General features: G+C 39.9%; 1 protein-coding gene across 2 annotated transcripts; it reads right to left on the minus strand.

Annotated features, from left to right (window-relative positions):
• Nucleotides 1-3,569: 3,569 nt before the first annotated feature.
• prdm1b (PR domain containing 1b, with ZNF domain) lies at nucleotides 3,570-15,568 on the minus strand. Of its 2 annotated transcripts, XM_084919995.1 has the most exons (6): nucleotides 14,727-15,568; nucleotides 11,160-11,279; nucleotides 9,179-9,419; nucleotides 6,533-7,452; nucleotides 6,284-6,412; nucleotides 3,570-5,791 (listed from the first exon to the last, which is right to left on the minus strand). In XM_084919995.1, the coding sequence occupies exons 1-6, from the start codon at nucleotides 14,895-14,897 to the stop codon at nucleotides 5,225-5,227; spliced, it is 2,148 nt and encodes a 715-aa protein (XP_084776121.1). In that variant the 5' UTR covers nucleotides 14,898-15,568; the 3' UTR covers nucleotides 3,570-5,224. The 2 variants fall into 2 exon arrangements, with proteins under 2 accessions (XP_084776121.1, XP_084776120.1); XM_084919994.1 differs by lacking the exons at nucleotides 11,160-11,279; nucleotides 14,727-15,568 and adding an exon at nucleotides 9,644-11,119 and having other exon boundaries at nucleotides 3,588-5,791.
• Between the last annotated feature and the right edge of the window lie 5,133 nt (nucleotides 15,569-20,701).

Genomic DNA, 20,701 nt, shown 5'->3' on the forward strand with positions numbered 1-20,701 from the left:
GAACTCATCTGTATATCAAAGTTTTCCAATGTCAAATGCAAAGCCATGTTTCTAGCTAAAGCTTAGCATGCATTAGGACCATCAGCCCAGCAAGTCTCCAACAGAATGGCTAAAAAAGAAAAGAATCAAGGTGTTGCAATGACCCGGTCAAAGTCCAGACCTCAACCTGATCTAAATGCTGTGGTGGAATTTTGACTGCCATGCATAAAAAATGGCAGTAAACCTCACTGAACTGAAACAATCCTGAGAAGAAGAGTTGGCCACGATTCCTCCGCAATGATGTGAGAGATTGATGAAGTCATAGTGAAAACAATTAGTTCAAGTTATTGCTGCCAAAGGTAATTAGTATACTTTTTCACACTGCCGTTGGCTTAGTTTTTATTGAATAAGTAATATCATGTTGTTAAATGTTATGTGTTGTTGCTCATCTGAGGTCATCTAATTTTAAGATTTGTCATAGACCAGATCATTTTTTATTTTATTTTACTGTGCTGTGATATGCTAAACTTTAGTTTTGATGAAGGGTGTTGTTACTCATTCACATAACTATACAAAGGCCTAGGCTTGACATCAACATTCAACAGTCTCTTTAAAATAGTTTCACATTAGGGTAAAGTAGCTAGAAGTACCGACAGTAAAATGATTTCATATGAAGCTGTAATGCTATGAGAATTGATTTTACATACATATATACAGATAGTCTGTATATGTTTAAAAAATGTGTATAACAGCTGTAATGAGAGAGAGAGACCCAACTATTTATATGTGATAAGGACCTAGTCTACATGTTATTTTTTTTCCCTTCTTTTCATAAAAAACATTACAATGGGGCTTTTTTTTCCTCCAAATTCTGAGAGCACCTTCTGCATCTATTGCTCACTTGCACAGTAACATGAATATGTAGCTGGCAGCTTGCCAGAACAGAAGGGTTTCCTGTCACCATGGTGGTTTGCTCACATTAAAGGTCTGAGAGTGTTTTTATTCTGGTCAGCGGTGTGTAGGTGTTTTCTGTGGGGTTCTCCCCCACAGCAGAGATGACAACCAGAAAACACTACAGAATGAGAAGTCACTGCACAGCAAAAAGAAAAAGAAAGCGGTTAAGAGAGACAGATCAAGAAATACCTAATACAATTACTGTAATGAGCAAACCATATTTACAGTAACTTTAAAGTTTAGTTTGATTGAAACTGTCTCATTGCCATGGAGAGACAGCGATCAAGTAAGAGAATTATATTGGGGTTTGGTGTTCTTTTAAGTACAGTACTGGGGTAAAAACATTTGCCAATTCTGGGCATTCACGACAGTTAAATATCAATTTCAGTAGCAAAAACAGCAGTGGTCTTGGATGTCAGACGCTTCCCAAAGTAGGTTCTAAACACTGGGTTTTAATTTGGAACTCTATTTTAGTACAACTTAATGTGTAATAAATCTAGACCATGCTTTTTTTGCAAAGTCGGGCAATAACAAGTCAAGGCCTGCAGTGTTTCTTAGTAGTTTTTTAAAATTTGGGCTTGTAAAAATACATTAAATAACCAGAACATCAGGATAATGAGTCAGTCTAACCAACCTGCAAATGAAAAGAAATGGACTTACCTAAACCTAATCATACCAAAACACAAAAATTGCAATAAAAACGACTTGCTTTATCCTGACAAAGCTGTGAAAGCAAGCACAAATATACGTACCTTGCATTTATAAGTGGTGCTTCTGTGATTCACAGTGTTACTCACCTCTTCCCATTAAACACTGTGAGCTCTTGACAGTAACACAGCAACAAAGAACTCCATAATAGGAGAATGTGTTGTGAGACTCTGTAATTTTGTAATATTGTAACGTTGTGATCTAAGCACACTTTTTTCACTGGTGACTGAGTGATTTAATTTCCTTTACTTTCTTGGAAAGAGTGTACTGCCGTCAAATGAATGGCGGTAAGCAGAATGTTGCACTGTGTTGCCATCTATGACGAACAAACTTGGTAACTACATCATCATGACTTCTAGTTGCTGGTGCATATCAAAAAAGGTTGTGTCAGGATTTTCACTTGGCTATTTGGGTGATATTTTTGGCTATAATTCTATTGCTATTTTAACAGGAAAAAAGTTGGTAATAGTCACATAATAAAAATAGTAAGATTAAAAAAGAAGGAAAGGATTTAAAAGGCCCAGTCTTTTTGTTTGAGTTCAGCATGCCTGGGTTGTCTGTCTGGTATCTAGACTCACATTGGCAGTTAGGATAAGGGGTCACACAAAGCTGATTACTAGCTCCCTAAGTTAACCCAGGATTAAGTTAACTCTGGTTTTTACATTAAACCGCATCTAACCAATTATGGATGAGTGTCCTGGATGATTTTAAAAATAAAGGTAAAACTATATTAGAGGTTAAGCACATAATAAAGAATGAAAGTGACACAGGTGCTGCAGACAAAGCAGCAGTGTGAGAGGAAAATCATTGTCCATTTGTTTAGTGTTAAAAGCCCATATGACTGTCTGTGTGCTTCAAACATTTTGTCCACTAAGACTGGAAAACTGTTACTATATATTTATTGACTTATCAGTATCACTTAAAGATAATCTCATTATTATAACTATTTTATTAAATTAATGTTTGAAAGACATTTTTAGTTTTTATTCTTTCATTTGGAGCCCAGCTGTGCTTGATTATCCGAGAGACAGTGAAGAGTAAACATAAAAACAGAATTCCAGTGTAAGCTTACTCTATGTGAAAATTTAATACAAATAGGTGTTTTGTTTTAGGATTATATATTTATTTACATAGAACATTTTAATTGTAAAATTGTTTGCAACCAGCAGAAAAAGAAATAAATTTGCACAAGGATCTATATTTAATCAATAATTTATATTTAATACTGATGCTCATGAGGGAAATACAAAGACTAGATCTTTTGCCTTTGACTTAATTTTTTCTAATTCTCTATTTTTAACATGGTTTGATTTTATATTCTGTTTATACTATTTGTATATATACAGCACTTTGTGAATCCTAGTTTTATTTATTTTTTTTATAAATAAAGGTGGTAGGGTATGGTAGATCTTAATAAAAATCTATACCCCTATACTAGCTGTGCACAGAGGTCTCAGGGATCATTCAGTAATGGCGATACTGTTTTCAAGAGAACAGATTGGTCAGTAGGGCATGATTTTATACCTGTTCATCTTTATTTATTGCTCTTTTTTTTTTTTTTTTTTTTAGCATTAATGCTCATTCAAAGCCTGGATAAAGGGGCCAGTTGCATCAGGAAAGTCACCTGATAGAAAACCTGTTTAAACATTAAAATACATTCCCACAAAAAACTTTTTAGACTTCTGGGACTGTGCAAAGTGAATTTTCAGTAAGACACAGTGAATGGAAGTCACTTTTGAGTAAAAATAAACCTGTAAAACAGGTCAAATGTCTCCAAACACATAACACTGTTCCAAAACTAGACAACGATCTCAGTTTTTTAAATTATTTTGATTAAATGGATTCGATTCTTATCAGATTAACTTGAAGAGAGAAGAATGCATTTGTATTTCTAAATCACTGGCCAAGAGCGTTGAGGCACAGCGTGCTAAGAAAACAGTGCAAATACACAAACGCAAGCAAATTTGCCCTGCAGCTACATGACTCAGACGTTAAAAGCTAAATAAATACCTGTCTGAAATTTGTCAGCACTCCTGTTTATAGTTGTCTCATTATTATCTGAAGTTATGTTTTGACCAGTTTCATGTGACCTTTTTGGTGTTTGTCAAATCTGGCAATTGCATTGTGTGTATTGATGTGTTATCACAGAAAGCCCAATCGATCACTGGATTTCAAAAGCAGTCACACACAAATTTGCTACCCTGGCATGAATGCACTTGAAAACACGAGATGTATAGAAACAATAGCTTTAATGTGCTACATCATGCAAATATAAAAGTATCATCAAAATAGTCTCTCACATATAAATTCTTAACATATCATAACTTGTTTGCAAAAATAAACTACATAAACAAACATACTGTACATTTAAAGCACTAAAAACAAAGAAAAGTATATTACTCAATAGTAAAAGTTTTAAAGAATGGTTCCTAGTTACCTTTAGGCAAAAGCATACAGATATTGCTGCTTTATTATTACAGTGCCACAATACAAAAGTATTAAAAAGCTGGAAAATTGTGCCCCTTTGTTTGCACATAGTTTTTTGGGGGGTTTTTTTGTATTGCTGAATGAGGTACCGATGTTTCAGTTAAGATTTGGATGAAGCTCTTTTTCTTTTTCTTTTTTTTTTGCAGTAACATCTGGAGTGAAACTTTTGTGTAAAAGACATGTAAAACGTTTGAATCCAACAAAAAGCTGTAAGAAAGATGAAACCTCTTTGTTTCCAGAGGAACCTGTTTAAATAACTGTTTACACTGAATCTTGTCTTTTGTTTCTTTTGGCTACATTATGGTTTGATCAGGACGGTGTGTCTTTGATATCCAAGTTGGCAAGTAATCATCGAAAAGGTGAATAATGCTTTGACTGAATCTCTTTAGAATGTAAGAATGAGTTAAATAACCATGTGAAAATATTGCTACATATTCATGGTTTTTGATTGTAATTTTGGCAAATGCTTATTCCCAGCAGTTTCAGGACACATCGAGTTTCCCTTTATCATAAATAAATAAGACAATCGCAGATAATATTAGGAGTTGGTTTGTGCTATCACTGCGTCCTGCCTTTGATTGACAAAGTAAAATAACGCACACAGTACAATATAACAAGTGAAGGCTCATCCACAGGTTCGTGCCACGTTGTTGTTCCTGAGTCCATTTGCGGTCTTACCAAGAGCTCAAAATCTCTTTGGAAATGTCAACACACAGACGCAAACACACAAAAATAATACTACTAGAAAAAAACAAACTAAGAAACAACTAAATAAATAACGCTGATGGCATTTAAAAAAGGAATAAGTTAAAGCACAAAAGAAACAATCGTCTACCTGAGTAAAAGGGTTTTTAAATACTTCACAGCTTAACAACACCTCCCATGTTTATCTTTTTTAACTGAGGTTTGGGAGAAAGTACAGTCACTGAATACTATCACCCAGTCTTTGGAATGCTCTTCTTTTGGTGTTGTGCTCATTGGATTGGGTAAGTTAATATTCCTTGTTATGCCTCGTATGGCACAATAGGAGATTTCATTTGGTGACACTCATATTCTTGGTAGATTATATGCTGTATGTTCAACTTTATATTCCTTCTCACTGTCCTTCTGTTTTCACAGATGGCCGTTTGTGGAGATGAACGACGCTGGCCCTCTCCTGGTAGGCGAGAGGGGGATTGTGGTGTGGTGCCGATTGGGTCACGGGTGTCAGTGGTGCATTAATAGCTGCAGTCAGAGCTTTTAGCAGCATGGTGGCCTCCTTCTGGTCTTCTTTTCCTTCACCTTCTAAGGTACGAGCCAGCCAGTGCTCGACGGCTTCCCCAACCTGAGGCGCTGATGCTGCTTCTGTGAGCGCGTCTGCCTCTTGGCTGGCATCAAACCGCTCCACCATCTCTTTCATGTGCACATTGGCAGGCGTGCTGGAGTTAGCTGGGCAGGTGCTGCGCTGGTGGATGCAGAGAGAGAAATGGTGGAAAAAGGCCTGGGCGCAGAGCTGGCAGCGGTAGGGACGGTCGCGGCTGCTGTGGAGACGGCGGTGCAGCTTGAGGTGGATGTACTGCGTGAACTTGGTGTTGCACAGCTTGCACTGGTAAGGCTTTTCCCCAGAGTGTAGTCGTAGATGCGTCTTCAAGTTGCTGGTGCTGCTGAAGCGCTTGTGGCACACCTGAAACACATGGTGTGAAAGGTCAGCACTTCTGTGAGTAACGTACACATGACTGATTCTAAAGTGAACCACCTAGTTGTGTTTAGGTTCAACTTTGATAAATGATGTCATATTATGGTATCAGGATTGATCATGTTATTCCAGTTCTCTGGGTAAAACTAGCTCCATCCAACAAACTTCACACCCACAGTGTCACATAAGCAAACAAAAGCATAAAGATACTGTCGCATGACAAACTGGGTTGTGGCTCGGTGAAAATCAAATAGACACTGCATTACCAGAAAGGTATGCGAGTCAGAAACCGGTTACCTGTTTTGTGTACACACTGAGTTTCTCTGTGTCTCTCATACTCTCGGTTTTACATCAACATTTCTTAAGTGAAGAGTCAGGTTTAAACAATAAACAGTAACATTTTCTGAGTAAAGAGCTTGCATATCAAGCACGTAAAAAGGAAGATAAAAAAACACACAAAGGTTAGGATTATCAACATACCTGACATTCATGTGGTTTCTCTCCCGTGTGGACCAGGTGATGTTTCTGTAGGTGGGCAAGCTGAGTGAAACTCTTTTTACATAGGTTACACTGGAATGGTCTCTCGCCACTGTGCACTCGGAGGTGAACCTAGAGACAAATTATAGAAATTATACAAAGAGAAGTCATGAGTATTGAGGAACAACAGTAATAAGTGTAAAGTTTAGCTTAAAAAATAGGAAGTTATTGAAATGAAGTTAATGTTGTTACCTTGAGGTTTGACAGCTGTCCGAAGGTCTTTGAGCAGATATTACATTCATACTTGATCTTTCCATTCTGCTTCTTCAGTGGATAGGGCAGGGATTTGTGACCAGGCCCATTGCGTGGTGCAGTGCTGCTTTTGGTTGTAGCCAGGCTTAGGTTCATAGCCTCCTCACAGCCAGAGGGGGACTGCTCAGGGGACTGATAGTGGCTGTTGGGCTTGGCGGGAGGGGAGAGCTCTGGAGTGGCTGGGGCTCCTCTTGGTGGGGAAATATTTGGTGTTAGCTCTTTCAGACCTCCTTGTGGAGATGGGGTGTAGGAGAGAGACACTGGAAGAAGATTAGGTGCGCCGATAGGGGGATACGGGAGTCCGTCAGCGCCGAGGTAGCCGCTGTATTGGAGCGAGCCTCTCGATGACAGCATCCCATGAAAGGGAGGAGAGTATGGGGGGAGCAGGAGGCGAGGATAATGTGGGTTGTAGGGAGGAAGGAATTGATAAGAAGGCTGGAGAGGTCTGGACTGTAATGGAGGGTAAGATGACACCAGGCCTTCTCTGTGCCCATAGAGCCCGTGGAGGTGAAGAGGAAAATTCCTGTGTGGAGCTGGGAATGTAGAGTAGTGATCTGGCAAGTAAGGATGATTTAGACCCAGACTGGGCTCTCTGTGCTCCATCTGAGGGGAAGGAATGATGCCCCTTCCTTCTGGATCCTTATCGTCCTTCTCATCTTTTTTGCTGAAGTCAATTATCTGGTCATCAGGTGTGTCAGGTGGAGTGTCTCGCTCCAACATCTCCACATCAATCTTTTCTTCTGCGTCACTGTCCTTCCCTTCTTTTACCCCTTCCTTTGCTGTTTCTTTAAGCCACGTCTGCTGAGGTAAGTGCTGTTTCGCATACTCATGCTCTTGGTCTTCATTGTTACTCCTGTATTCTGTCACAGAAAAATAAATACAAGCATTTAGCTTTTTAACAGTGTGTGATGAAATCACCACATCAAACAGAGGGCAAAAAAGTAGGCAGTCAGTTTAATATAATGCTCGTTGTGTAAGTCAAACATGTTTTACAGGCATTATGGGACATCCACCCACAGAAGGTGCTTCTTCATATGGTAAATGATAGTAGTTTCGGTTTTGACATGATGTGTAAATCATAGATGACAGGTTTCTGTTCGGCAATCACTGAAGTTCTTTTGGTGTGGGAGAAAGAGTTGGTGGTAAAGTGAGGGGGAGTCTGTATGTGTCATGTATGGGCAGCAAGACTGTGAGTTTCGTTTGTAAAACCTTTTCTGGGTATACAGCAGCTGTCTTACCGTACAGACCACACAAAAAAAGAAAGAATCGTCTCTTCCTTTTTTCCTTTGCTTTCTTTGTTTGGAGATGGCATTTCCACGCATGTTATTTGTCCAAATTAGCCCTTCTCAGCTACTGCAAGATTTCACTATGTGAGTTATACTTAAAGTATGAGTGACTCATACGGCTCCTTTTGCATAACTTTATTATCAACAATTTGCCAAAGTGTTTATAGTGTTTTACATCAATAAAACACAAATTAGAAGGCATCAGCTTATAGAGACAAAAGCTTTATAGATCAGCTTGTATTGTACTTTAAAAACAAGCTGATTAAAATGGCCTTGAGAAATTTTTAGCATTCTGTGCATTTCATTGATGCCAGAAAGCATAGGCAACCAGTTCCAGAAAACTAGCTGTCAAACTTGATTGCATACGTTTAATCAAGTCCCGGAATATCTGGCACGCAACACTTAACAGTCCTGGCCTGTGACTAAAAGGAAGGTAAATGCTTTCAAGATACCTAAGATAATAAAATAAGGCAATAATACCTTGCCTTGCCTTAGCATTAGTCACCAAGTAGAACGGCGACAAGGTTTGTGTATCCAGTTGGAATGAATCACCAGACTTACCCTCATCTGTTATGGTGATGAGGGAAAGACCTGATGTTCTACTAATAGCTGAAAACCGGTGACTCACTAAGGTACTTTGACCAGCCATTATACACCTGAGATTACTCTTTCTTTCCTTCAATCCTACAATGAATAACAAACATCTCACAAAACGCGGAGATGTGCTTCGTCTGCGTGTGGCTCATACATTCCCCATGATCTTTTTAAAATTCAGCTCACTATTGTATAAGTCAAACAGAAAGAAAAAGAATCAAATCAGCTAACTTGTTTGTTGGTAAAAGAGATAACATCAGGCCTTTTTTTAAAGGAATGGAATAACGTGTCTTCATTCACTTTGAAGTGAAAGAATTTCACCGATAAGAGTTATTGCACAGTCTTCGTGACACTTGTTTACTCATTGCACTGATCTAAATCTGTCACTTTATTGGATATTGTGCCTAAATATACAAAAGTCGTTTTCAAGTCATTGTCCTGCCTCACCGCTACAGCTGGTAATCAACTTCCTTTCACTTCTTTATATGAAACATAGGCCCGCTAAAAAGTTTTTAAAGGCCAAATCAAAACACAAATCAGCCACTATACTATACTTTCAACAACGTACATCTCAGGAAGTAATAAGGGGCAGTGCGGTTTGCTTCTGGTGGTTCAGCATATTAGTTAAGCTTGTCCACTGTAAGTTCTACAAAGGAAAACTATCAGTGTCCCGTGTAGAAAGATTTTACACTCCTGCTGCACTCACTCTGTTTGATATCGTCTTGCTGGCCGCAGAGCCTCTGGGCGAACTCCTGACTGTACCAGACCAGCAGTTCCTGTTTGGGCTCCACAGGGCGGATGGTGTAGAAGTAAATGTCCCGTCCGTTCTGGCATGCCACCAGGTTCTGTTCGGCAAGAGAGCGGGCAGGGTTGACATAGCGCATCCAATTGCTCCTGTGGACATCGTAGCCATCAATGAAGTGTTGGAGCTGTCCACCGCTATAAATCTGTACAAGATGAAGAAGAAGACAAGGTAAAATCACATGTTCACATATGCGATAAGTCTGATTGATATATATATATATATATATATATATATATATAGATTACCACTCTAGTGGTCATCAATTGGGACAGTACTGGAATGTTGCTTAAATAGTAAAAAAAAAAATCAATAAAAAACATATCAAGAAACTCAAGTACAATTAAAACTTAAAGTAAAAATAGTCACCTCTGCCATGGGCAATTAAATATCCTGTATCCTCTTCAGTTATCAGTGACAGTAGTTTGCTCCTTTTGTTCGTGCCTTACTCCTCTCCACTGTGTGTGCTGACAGTTACAGTCTTGAATGTGTTGAGTGCTGAGTGCATGTACTGCTTTTGAGACGTAGTGGGCGGGGTCTCTCTCTCTGTCTGTCTCGCTCTCTCTCTCTCTCTGTCTCTCTCCCTCTCTATCTCTTGCCTTGCCACCTCTATCAATTCTTCTTTTGGTGGTGGTTTCAGTTAATTCAGTTAAATTCCTGTTGTAAAGTTAATTACGATCCCGTAATTCAAAAGTAAAGAAGATGACACATCTGCTGCTCTGTGAAATGTAAAAGTGCTGGCAACCAGCCAAACGCGAGGTATGCCTTTGGCAGCACGTCTGCACAAGTCATGCACCTGTGTCACGTGGCCGATAACATAATCACTTCCGTGGAACGGCGACTTTCACTCTTGTGGTTAAGGAACCAGTGTTGCCAACTTAGCGACTTTGTCGCTATATTTAGCGAGTTTTCAGACCCCTTAGCGACTTTTTTTTCTAAAAAAAAGTCGCTAAAAAGGAGGAGCAGGGTTGGAATTGTGACATTAAAAAAAACAATAATTGCTAAAAGAAATTTAATTTGTAGTTCTAAATAAACTCTAAATGCATTTAGGACGTTTTTTACTCACTTTATGTCTCTTCCACGATGTTATTTCTCTCTCCAACAACATAGGTTACAATTAGATTAGCATGACCAATTATGCAAATTAGGTGATGACGTCATGTAGCGACTTCTAGCGACTTTTAGGACAACCAATAGCGATTTTCCTTACTGAGGAGTTGGCAACACTGTAAGGAACACCCCTTACAGGTTTACAGGAAGTGAAGCTGGAAGGAAAATACGTAGCATGGCAGTAAAAACTCCTTATGGGAATTGACTCAGCACAATGCAAAATTTCCTGAGTGACACAAGCTGAGTCAGGATTACTTTGTGAAAGCAAATCTGAAAAATCTAACTTAAAACGAGTGGAAAGATAAGGATTCTGTGAATATGTGCATGTGGATTATGAAAAATAGTCCTATCCTTTGTGCATGTGACACATGTTGCATAGGGCTTCAGTGCCGGTAAGAGTCTCATGACTGTGTAAGCATTCCAATCCACTGTTACGTGCCACCGGCGGTCACAACTTCCTCTAAAATTTTGACCAAAACTTCTGTGCGGCAGTGCAATCTGTGTGAACGCATTTCTTTCCCCTATTGACGTATGGACAAAGACTTGATGTGAAACTTCTCCCTCTGAGCAACCAGTGTTTTCTTTTTTTTTCTTTTTTTTTTCATGAATAACAGACAAAGACCTGTCCATAGTAATTTCTTGTCTCTTCCCAGTCTCGTTTTTTCACATTTAGGCTCGAAACTTTCCCCTTCTTAAGCAGTACCTTGCCAGTGGGTTGGTTTATGCTTAAATGTCAGTGTACGAAAAAGCTTGTAAAGCATGTGGTTTCCCTTACCCTCCAGAAGTATTTCCTGTTGGCCAGCTTGGGTACATTGTCTTTGGTGTAGATTTCTCCTTGCAAAGGGCCAAAACGAGTCCCTTGTGGAATGTACTCTTTGCTGAACACACCTGTCACCTGGAAAACAGGACAAATAAATCATTGGAGTTTTTCATGTACAAACATACTACAACACAAGTCTTTCAAGCACTTATAAAGAAACAGTATTAATTACTTGTTTATTCATTGTTTACATGTAAGGGTTAGTGCTTGTTGGCCCGTGTTGCCCGTTTGTTGTCACTCTGTCATGTTAACCCAGACAGCTCCTGGAGCCACAAGGTGACCCACTTTCAACTCTAATGAGTTAAACGAATGAAGGGTATTACACTCTTTCTGACATACTCTACTGATCTCTGACCCACTGTCCTCACAAACACCAGAAAGCGAGAGAGAGAAAAGACAGAAATACAGATGTCTTGTTAACCACCACTAATACAATAATACTAATACTTTTATAGTTTTAAGTCAACAAAATGTCAACAGCAAACAAAGACGGAAGACACATTTTGCAAACTCTTTAAAACCCTTCATCCTGTTATCCATGGTTGCGAAATGGTCCATATATGTGGAAATGAGTCAGGCTTCTGACTCCTTATAGGAGTTTCAAGTCTTAGCATCTCCTGAATACGTACGTCATACACATAATGTACAGTATGTTCCAAGAAGAGCCTGTAGTGTTCTGCAGCAATGGTCGTAATCAGTAACTGAGTCATTTTTAGTCTATTGAAGTACCTTTGTAGCGTTTTATTTTTTTGTTTTTTGCTTTTTAAAATTTAGTTTAAAAAATCTATTGAGAGGCCTTACTGGATATGGCACAGTGTGATCTGATTTGTTATTTATACGTAATACAAGAGTAAGACTTACAAAACACACTAAAACACACACACACACACACACACACACACACACACACACACACACACACTATCAAGAAGCCGTATCTGCAGAACAGGCAACTTTCATGTTCAGTTCTTAAAAAACCAACGACCCCTAACTGAAACTTTTAGCCGCCACCGCCACCGCTACCCCCATCCTCAACCTTACATAAACACAAACTGTCTTCCTGCCATCTAGAAATTCTGACTCAAGCTGGCCCGCGAGGATTTTCATGGACTTCCATATGAAGGTCAACACATAACAGACAAAAAAAAATGCAACAAGCACCTGGGCATTTGTGGCGATTCATCATGCAAATCATGCTTAAGCAGTTAATTAGAAAAACAACAGGTCAGTGGGAGCAGCAGGACCATGTTGGTGCGCGTGTGTGTCAAACAGCCATTGAGGCGAGTGAAGGGATTCCAGGATGTGATGAACCAGTCTGACAGGGACATTGTACTTCACTGCTGTTGCGTGACTAACAAATTGCTGCGGCCGCTGGACTGCCACTGCTGCTTAACCGCTCCGTTCAACTCGGTTGATAGGCAGGGGAAGGGAGGGCAGGGTGTTGAAGAACGGAAGAAAGGAGGGAGAGCGTTCTTAAGTGGAGCCACGCTATCACCCGCACGAGGACCCTCCTTTTCTTCTGCCTTCCTCCAATCCCTTGTCTTTTCTGAATTCTATTGAAATAGCTTGTGTGAAGCCTGATGCCTGGCCGGCTGCCTGTCCCCAACGAAAGTTAATCATCTGGTTTTAACCTAAATCCCCACTGCCCCTTCCCCCCAGAACACCCGCTTCTCCCCATCTCCTTCAGTGCCACCCCCCCCCACCCCGTCCTTACTGGCACTCATTACTAATGCCCCATCTGCCACGTGCCCCCTTCACCTTACTCCGCCTTTCCTGGCATGCTTTATAAAACTGAGGTGTTGAAAAAGGGGTCCCAAAAACATGTGAGGAACTCATAAGAATAAGAAGATAGTGGACCTAAGACTGCTCCCTAATCTGGCTCCAAACAAGTGTGACACTTATGTAGATGTGCGTAACAATATGCTACACATGTTTGAAGGCATATTACACTGTTTTATTTCAGACTACTTTGATTTTACTCATCTAGCATTAATCACTCGCCCTTGGGAAAAATCCCAACTGATTTTTCGTGATAGCAGTGTGTACACCATCCCACATGAAGGAGTGGCTGCTTACATGACTATGACAGGAAATGGATTTCCCAACTTTGGTGGCAGAGAATTGAGGAGAAAGACTTGACAACATCTTTAGAAAGGGAAACCAGTCAAAAGACATGCCCTCATACTTCCAGTCATAAGAGTGCGTTCGTTCTTGTTTTTATGTCCCATTTCACAGCTGTCGTTGTTTCAGTTGACAGAGCACATTCACACATACGTGCATACAAGCTTAATTCTCTATCATTAAATGTTTGTTTTTCTAGTTAGCTAAATGCAACATATAATAATGCCAACAAGAACTGACAAGCAAACTGCTAAAATCAAGTTTGGTATAGTGTGAGTGTATGAAACGGTGGTACTGTGTTTTAGTCAGTAAATGAGGGTGGGGGATTTGAATCAATGTGATTTTTATCATGTTAGCTTTCATGCTTTTCTCATCCTGCAGCAGTAAATGCTGCAGAAGGAGGAAGAACAGATTAGAGTGTGAGACCAAGAGAAGAGGAACGATGTCAGGAGAAAAAAGAGGAAGGGGACAGCAAAACCAACCACAAGTATCGCAGTACTGAGCCTTAAGAGCGAGCACAGATGAAGTGAGTGTGACATTGCTTTCTCTTTTAAAATGATGTGTTTCTCAGGTACAAAACAAGTTTCCTCTTAAAGTCACGCTGGGGGCCAGGTCTATAGTTGTTCAGATTAGCTGACATGCCTAGGCAAAGGACTGATCCTACTTCAGCGGTGGCCAACAGTCAGCTGACTGACTGACAATGACTATCAAAGCCATGTTGCCAGACGTTGTGTTTGCGCTGGCTGACTCACCTGAGTGGAGGCGGAGGTAAAAATGACAGTTGTAAAGATAAATGAATGAGATCATTTATTGGAAACAGCTGATTCTTGTCATTCTGCTCCAAGCCTATGCACAAATGTGTTTGTGACCTGAGAAAATGAGTGGCGGTGTGCATTATTTGAAATGCGAGACATGTGCAAAACAGAAGTAAGTGAAGGTGGTCAGAAGACCTTGACCTCAAGCTGCCAGTGGCCTGTCTATTGAGACACACTCTCTCACTTACACACACACACAGACACAAAACACACGCTCACACCACACTGTGCAGTCTACCCCATACACCAAGAATGCATTAGTCAGCAGAGCTATTGTTCCAAGTAACCCGCTGCAGATGGCCTGACAGAATGTTATGTAACACATAAATAATAATATTGAGTGTAGACACTAAAGCTTTAATCTGAAAACTGGTAACAACATCAAAGACAGTGAATTGCTTGAGGGCAAAGTTATAGTAAATTGTTAGATTTTTATAACATGCTATTTCATGCATTGCATGAGGGGGCTGGTTTGTTTATATATACATGGTGTTCTGGTTGCATTGTATTGCATTTTAAAAGATGTTTCATAATTAGCCACTCTATAATCCAATGGGTAAAAACCTCAAAGGGAATTCAGTCTTACCTCATTGTCTGTGCTATATTCAAAGGTGAGGTTGCGAGGGATGGAGGTCATGGCTTTGGGCAAGTTGAAGCTGGGGTCTGCCACCTGGTCTGGCACAATGTAGGTGCAGTTGAGAGCGAAGTCCACTTCCTTCCACCCGCTCATGTCTCCAGGTGTGCTATCCAGTGTCATTTCCGACAATATACAGTATACTACACTTGATAGATTCAAGTGTTTAAGTTTGGTTGAAGTTGCTTTGGTATGGAAGTACTTTGGTTTAGCTGGGGAAGCTAACTTGCCTTAGGTACAATGGTTAAAGCTCAAGATCTGGAAAGAGAAATGTGGATAGAGAACAAGCTTTTAGTGCTTTAGAAACAGAACTTTGTAGTTCCCAAAAAAATTAAGCAAAACACATCTTATTATGTGAAATCAATTTGTGTAACCTGCTGTTTTAAATTAGGCCTTTTCACTTCTCAGTTATGCAGGAATGCAATTAGATGTTCGGGTATCCAAAACCACATCTGAGACCACCATAGTTTTCTGAGACTCACTACCAGTTGTTAGTCATTCATGATTCAGTCAGCTACTTCCATTCACGAAGAACCACATTCATTGATACTGTTCCTGGCCAACATCTCAGCAATCACCTTTCCATTTAACCAGCCAACAGGTCAGCCTGACATCTTATGCTTACTCTTATTCGCATCCATCTTCAAACATTATTCTTACAGGAAACACCCCCCACCAAGAAAAAAGAACAAGCTGTGACTTACTTTTACACATTCATTCAAAGGCTGGATCCTCATTTCTTTGGCTATGTCATCCCCTAACTGTTTCTCCGATCAGCCTTCTCCTCTATGGACTCTCTCCTGCCTCTCAAGTCCTTCTTTACTTCTTCAAAGATTCAAATAGTTCCTTAGGTTATCCACTCGGCTGCGGCCACTCACCAGAAACTCATGTGCCGGGGTTGCGCCAAGCTTTTTTAGCTCCGCGACCCGGCCAATCACAAGCCACTACGGTCACGTGACTGAGCCATCAGACACCCAACTGTTGGTTTCGGACAACAACATCAGTGACGTTGTACACTTGGATACCAAGTGGCTGTTGTGATGAATGCTTACACATACACACACATTCACACACGTCCACGCACACAGAAAGAAGACATCTTAATGAATGAATAAAGGAAGAGCAGATGGCTGGCCTGTTGCCACTGAAAAACACACTCGTAGACTTTTGCTTGGTTTGGCACTTAATGAGCAATCTGCTGCCACCGTATCGCCTTGACCTACATCCCACTTTAGAACATCTTCAACTGAGGACCCCCCCCCCCCCTTGCATTCAGATCTCAGCCGCACAAACATATATGCAGAAAAACACACGTCAGAAATTAAAGAGCACAACCTGAAACCAGGTTTTGATTTTTATTTAATATGGAAAATTTTTCACAGATACCCAATTCTCATATATGGCATATCAGGTAAATCACTACTTCCTGTCTTTTTCAAATACCGAGTTGCAGAAAATAGTTGTGGCTTTAGGCGCTATTTGTTCATTCACACATACAGATATAGGGCAGGTCAACCGAGCTTACAGGAAAGAGACTTAGACACCTGTCTGGCAAGCGTTCTCTTTACTTTCAGACACACAGTGGTCTAGTTTGTGTGACACAAAACTCCAGCCCAAGTCACCTTGACCCAGAGTTCTGTCTGCATATGCAGGACAGGACAGGAGAGAGGAGATAAAACAGTTTCTATGGAGAGTAAAGATTAGGTGACGCTTCTTCAAGTGGACATATGGCCTACTTAGATTTCATAATACCAATTTCATAGAACCCATATGTCTGCATGGGATTTTGTCAGTTATATCACAAATGGAAAATTTTCTGTGACACTTTTTTGAAATTCATGAAACATAAAACCATGAAAAAGTTACTAATTCTACATAGATTTATTATTGTGATTACAGTATGTACCAAATATGATATAATGTCCACTAAACTAAATGTTGACAATGACAACGACAAAACCGGACTCAATTCAGGAGATCCCTGGTGCTGAAAAAGTTTCTGATTTATTTTCTTTGGGCAACCCGCTCCCCAAAACACTAAAGAAAACCTGAAAAAATAACTTAAAAGTATAATAAAGTAAATATAAAAGAACATTCTTTAAGATGACAATGAGTAGCAAATTGCACAAACATATCACGAACAGGATAATGTCTATGTACAGATTAATTTTCAATGGTATCAATTTAAAAATGAATAAATACATTAAAAACTGAAAGATAAAGTTTCATATGCAGCTGTATATATATTTTTTAAACCATAGAGCCTACATTTGTGTCCATCATTCCCCCCTCCTCTCCCCTTTTTCTTTCTTAACTTGGCCGGTGAAATAGTAAATTGGCTGCCATATGGCAACACTGCTATTCCAGGAGTGCAGCTTGACTGCCCAGTGTGGCGTGGGGGTTAGTGGTGGTGGACCGTGTCTGTAAGTGTGTGTGGCAAAGAGGAGGAAGGGAGGGGAGATAAGGATTTAGGCTCTTTCACTGGCCCGCGCCTATGCTGGGCTAATTTCTCTAATTTGCAGACAGTCTGGGCTCAGGCTCAGGGCTCAAAGGCTAAAGACCCGGCACTCCATAATAGCAGGCCAGCCGACTCATCACACTCATGGACACACATTGCATCCAGGACATCAGAAGATTTAGATGTACTTTTTCCAGTGAGGGAAACCTCACTTGAGGGTCAGAAGGAACTGGGCCTATAGCATGAAGAGGGAGGTAGAGAGAGAGCCAGACAAGACCAAAAGGATAAGTGGAAGAAAAACCTGAGGTCAGCTTTATTCAAGCTGTCTTGGACGGAGACAATCAGACCAAATGATGCGACCTGAAACATGATAAGTGGCACCTGGGTGTTTTGTAATAGTCTGGTCTCGGTGGACACCTGTTGCAATGTAACAGTCTAATTCTGCAGCGCTCTAGTGTTTATAACGCTGCAGAGAAAGCAGCCACCTGCTCGGCCAGTTTATGGTGACGTATCTGTTCTCCCACTTTTACTAAAAGAAACCAAACATTTACTCACCAATAAAAATTTCCTGCAACGTTTATTGGCCCAACTCCTCTCACCACGGATCATGTATTACTAGCATGTATTACTCAAGCGTACGTTTACCTACTTCAAAGTTTCACACAGTTTTAAACAGACTACAAGACCATGAAAATTATGAAAATATTTAAAATCCTTTTTTATTTGAACAACTTGTTTAATATTATATACACATTAAAAAACGCACACACATTTGTTAAACATACGCACACCAAAAACAACCATATGAGGCGCTCCAAGTCCTTTTTGCATATAATAACAAAATAAATAATATTTAGGCAAAGAAAATCTATTTTGCCAAGATCGAGACTGATTCTTCATTTTCCAAACTGATACATACGCTTGATTCCACTGACAAAAAAAGTCTTGTGTGAAATGTAGCAGATCATGGAAACTCTGCCATGTATTCTGTGTAAGTGATATTTTGTCAAGGCCTTTGTTTCTACAACATATAGATTAATAGTTTTGTCCCATTGCAGTAAAGGGGCTTAAAAATGGTTATTGTAAATTGCCATAGAGTCCTCTGAAGAGAGTATACTTTGATATGCAGAGGAGTTTGACAGTAAACGGAGGCCTCCAAAGTCTGAAATTTCTTTGATGATGATACAATCTAACTTTGGGGTGAATTTGCTTGTATTTCCACTTGTAAAAAGATTGTGGCATTGTGTTAACATACATGTGAATGCTCCAGACCAGCAAACTGCCAAAAACATTTGTTGTTATAGTGGTGGCCGTACTTGCTAACTTACTGCCAAAGCAATTTAATTTCGTGGAATCATTACGAACTTCTTTGGAGATGGAGTAGAAGGCGTGGCAAGTGTTACGCAATAGTGCAGCTTTAACAATGGAGGAACGAAGAGCAATATCAGTCCTGATTTGTCACAGGGCATCTTTTATTTAGGGTTTGTGTAAAAGGGGAATGTTTTAGTCACTTTTGACTGACTTGTCTAATGCATCGATTCCTTGTACGGCTTTACTACTTGTACAGAGGAAAGAAAACTCAGTGTCAGATTGGACTGCCTTATCTGCCTCAATGAGTCATCAGGAGACATCAAGAGAAACTTTGACTCACATGGTGTGCCACCAACATAGTGGATCAACGAGCTCAACAGTGTTTGGTGCTATCAGTTGTAGTTCAGTCATTTTCTTTTTACTAAGAATGAAAGTGGAAACAATCCATCAGCTGCTTGGCTAGGAGTCAAGATCAGTTTCTGCAGTGGGTGCATGCCACACCTCAAATCTTAGGGACAGATAATGTTTACAGGTACTCTGTATCCTTATTTCTCGATGCCCTCAATTCTTCTTATTCTTTTGGTATTTTTGGTACTTCCCTCCCTTGGTGTTTTTTATTCCTGAGCTGCTGTAAACAGTAAACAGCCATGCTTTAGAGGATTACTTGTCTGTTAATGCATTCTTACTGTTTCCCTGTAACTGTTGTCCTTGATAACAGAGTGATGACTGATGGGAAGAAGCCATAGAAACAACACACTTCACACATAGGGGGTGGAGTGTGGGGGCTGTTTACTTGGTCTGGAGAGCTTAGTTTTCATATCCCTTTAACCAGAAGGATTATCCCCACTAGCTCAACGTTAAATATGTAAGATTACATTATATTTTTAATCACTAACATGCACAGGCAATTGTTTTCCTGGAAGCGTCTTTGTTTGTGTGGTTTTGCTAAATGGACAGAGGTCTCTGGTTGTAGGAAGTCCCATTGTTACCACTGTGCAATAGTTTCAATGAGGCTTTGTTTTGACAGGGGACTACAGAAAATGTTGCTTGTGTATATATACATGTAGCTACATGCATCTCCTTATACTGTACAGCCCTTTTAAAAAAAAGTCCATCCATTTTATATTTAACCATGACTGCATGACTTAGCAAACCGATATCTTTGTCCGTATAAATCCAAATTCGTTAGTGGCTCTTGAAACTTAACAGGTCTATCTTCCATGGAAATGCCTTTGCGTGGCGAAGATAAGCAAATAACAGACTAAAATCACTCTGAGGCTTATGGAAGAAATCAGGTTTACATATGGGTGAAATTTAATATCTTAAATCCACAGGTCAGGAGATCAACACAAATTTGAAATGCAAAAACAGTTTTAGCACATTTTGACGTGCAATCTTTGTTATTGTGTTATCAAAGTATCCATTGATATCAAACGAGGGTTAAAAATGCTAACAGCAGGCGCGCGCTGTCATTTCCTCCATCTCTCTAAAGGCTAGTGACAAGTGTTTGCAAGTGTTTCGTTCCACATTTCTCTATTTTCTTTCTTTGATCGTCATTTAATGCGGTGAAGATGCGTTCAAATCCCTGGAAACATGGAAAGACAATAAAATTATTGTGGGCACTGAAAGAGGCAGTTTGCATGGGTAACAGGAAAGAATAAAAATATGACAGTGGGTGATAAATCTTCCTTTCAATGAAGTGTGCACGGTACATTATTACAGTTTTCATCTGCAAACCGGAGCATGACTGTTATTAGCTGATTACGACTGCATCATTCAGCAGATGTGTTGCAATGCAAAAATCTGCTCCTGGCACTGGCTTTATAAACTTTTTGTGGTTGCATCTTTCCTTTTTCGCAAAGCAATTAATCAATGACTGAATGTTGCAGTGAAAACTGGCAGCATAGCATACGACAGGAAATTTCAAATCATTGCACACCCTCAGCCATCCTGCAAATCTGCATGTGCAGTTTATGTAGTAGAAATCAGTATAGATTCAGCATGGTGACTTTTTATTGATGAGAACTCTGACACGTTTTTTTTAGCCTGTAGCATTTCACTTTATCCGTACAAGGTTAAGACGAAGTGAGAGCACTTTCTCACACTTTCTCACAAGCAACTTTAGTATACGCCAGAGTTTCTCAGAGGTTTACTGAGA

The sequence above is a fragment of the Perissodus microlepis genome, chromosome 22, assembly GCF_051167445.1.
Source record: "Perissodus microlepis isolate ML-2025 ecotype Zambia chromosome 22, ASM5116744v1, whole genome shotgun sequence".
In the NCBI taxonomy this organism is placed as follows: Eukaryota; Metazoa; Chordata; class Actinopteri; order Cichliformes; family Cichlidae; genus Perissodus; species Perissodus microlepis.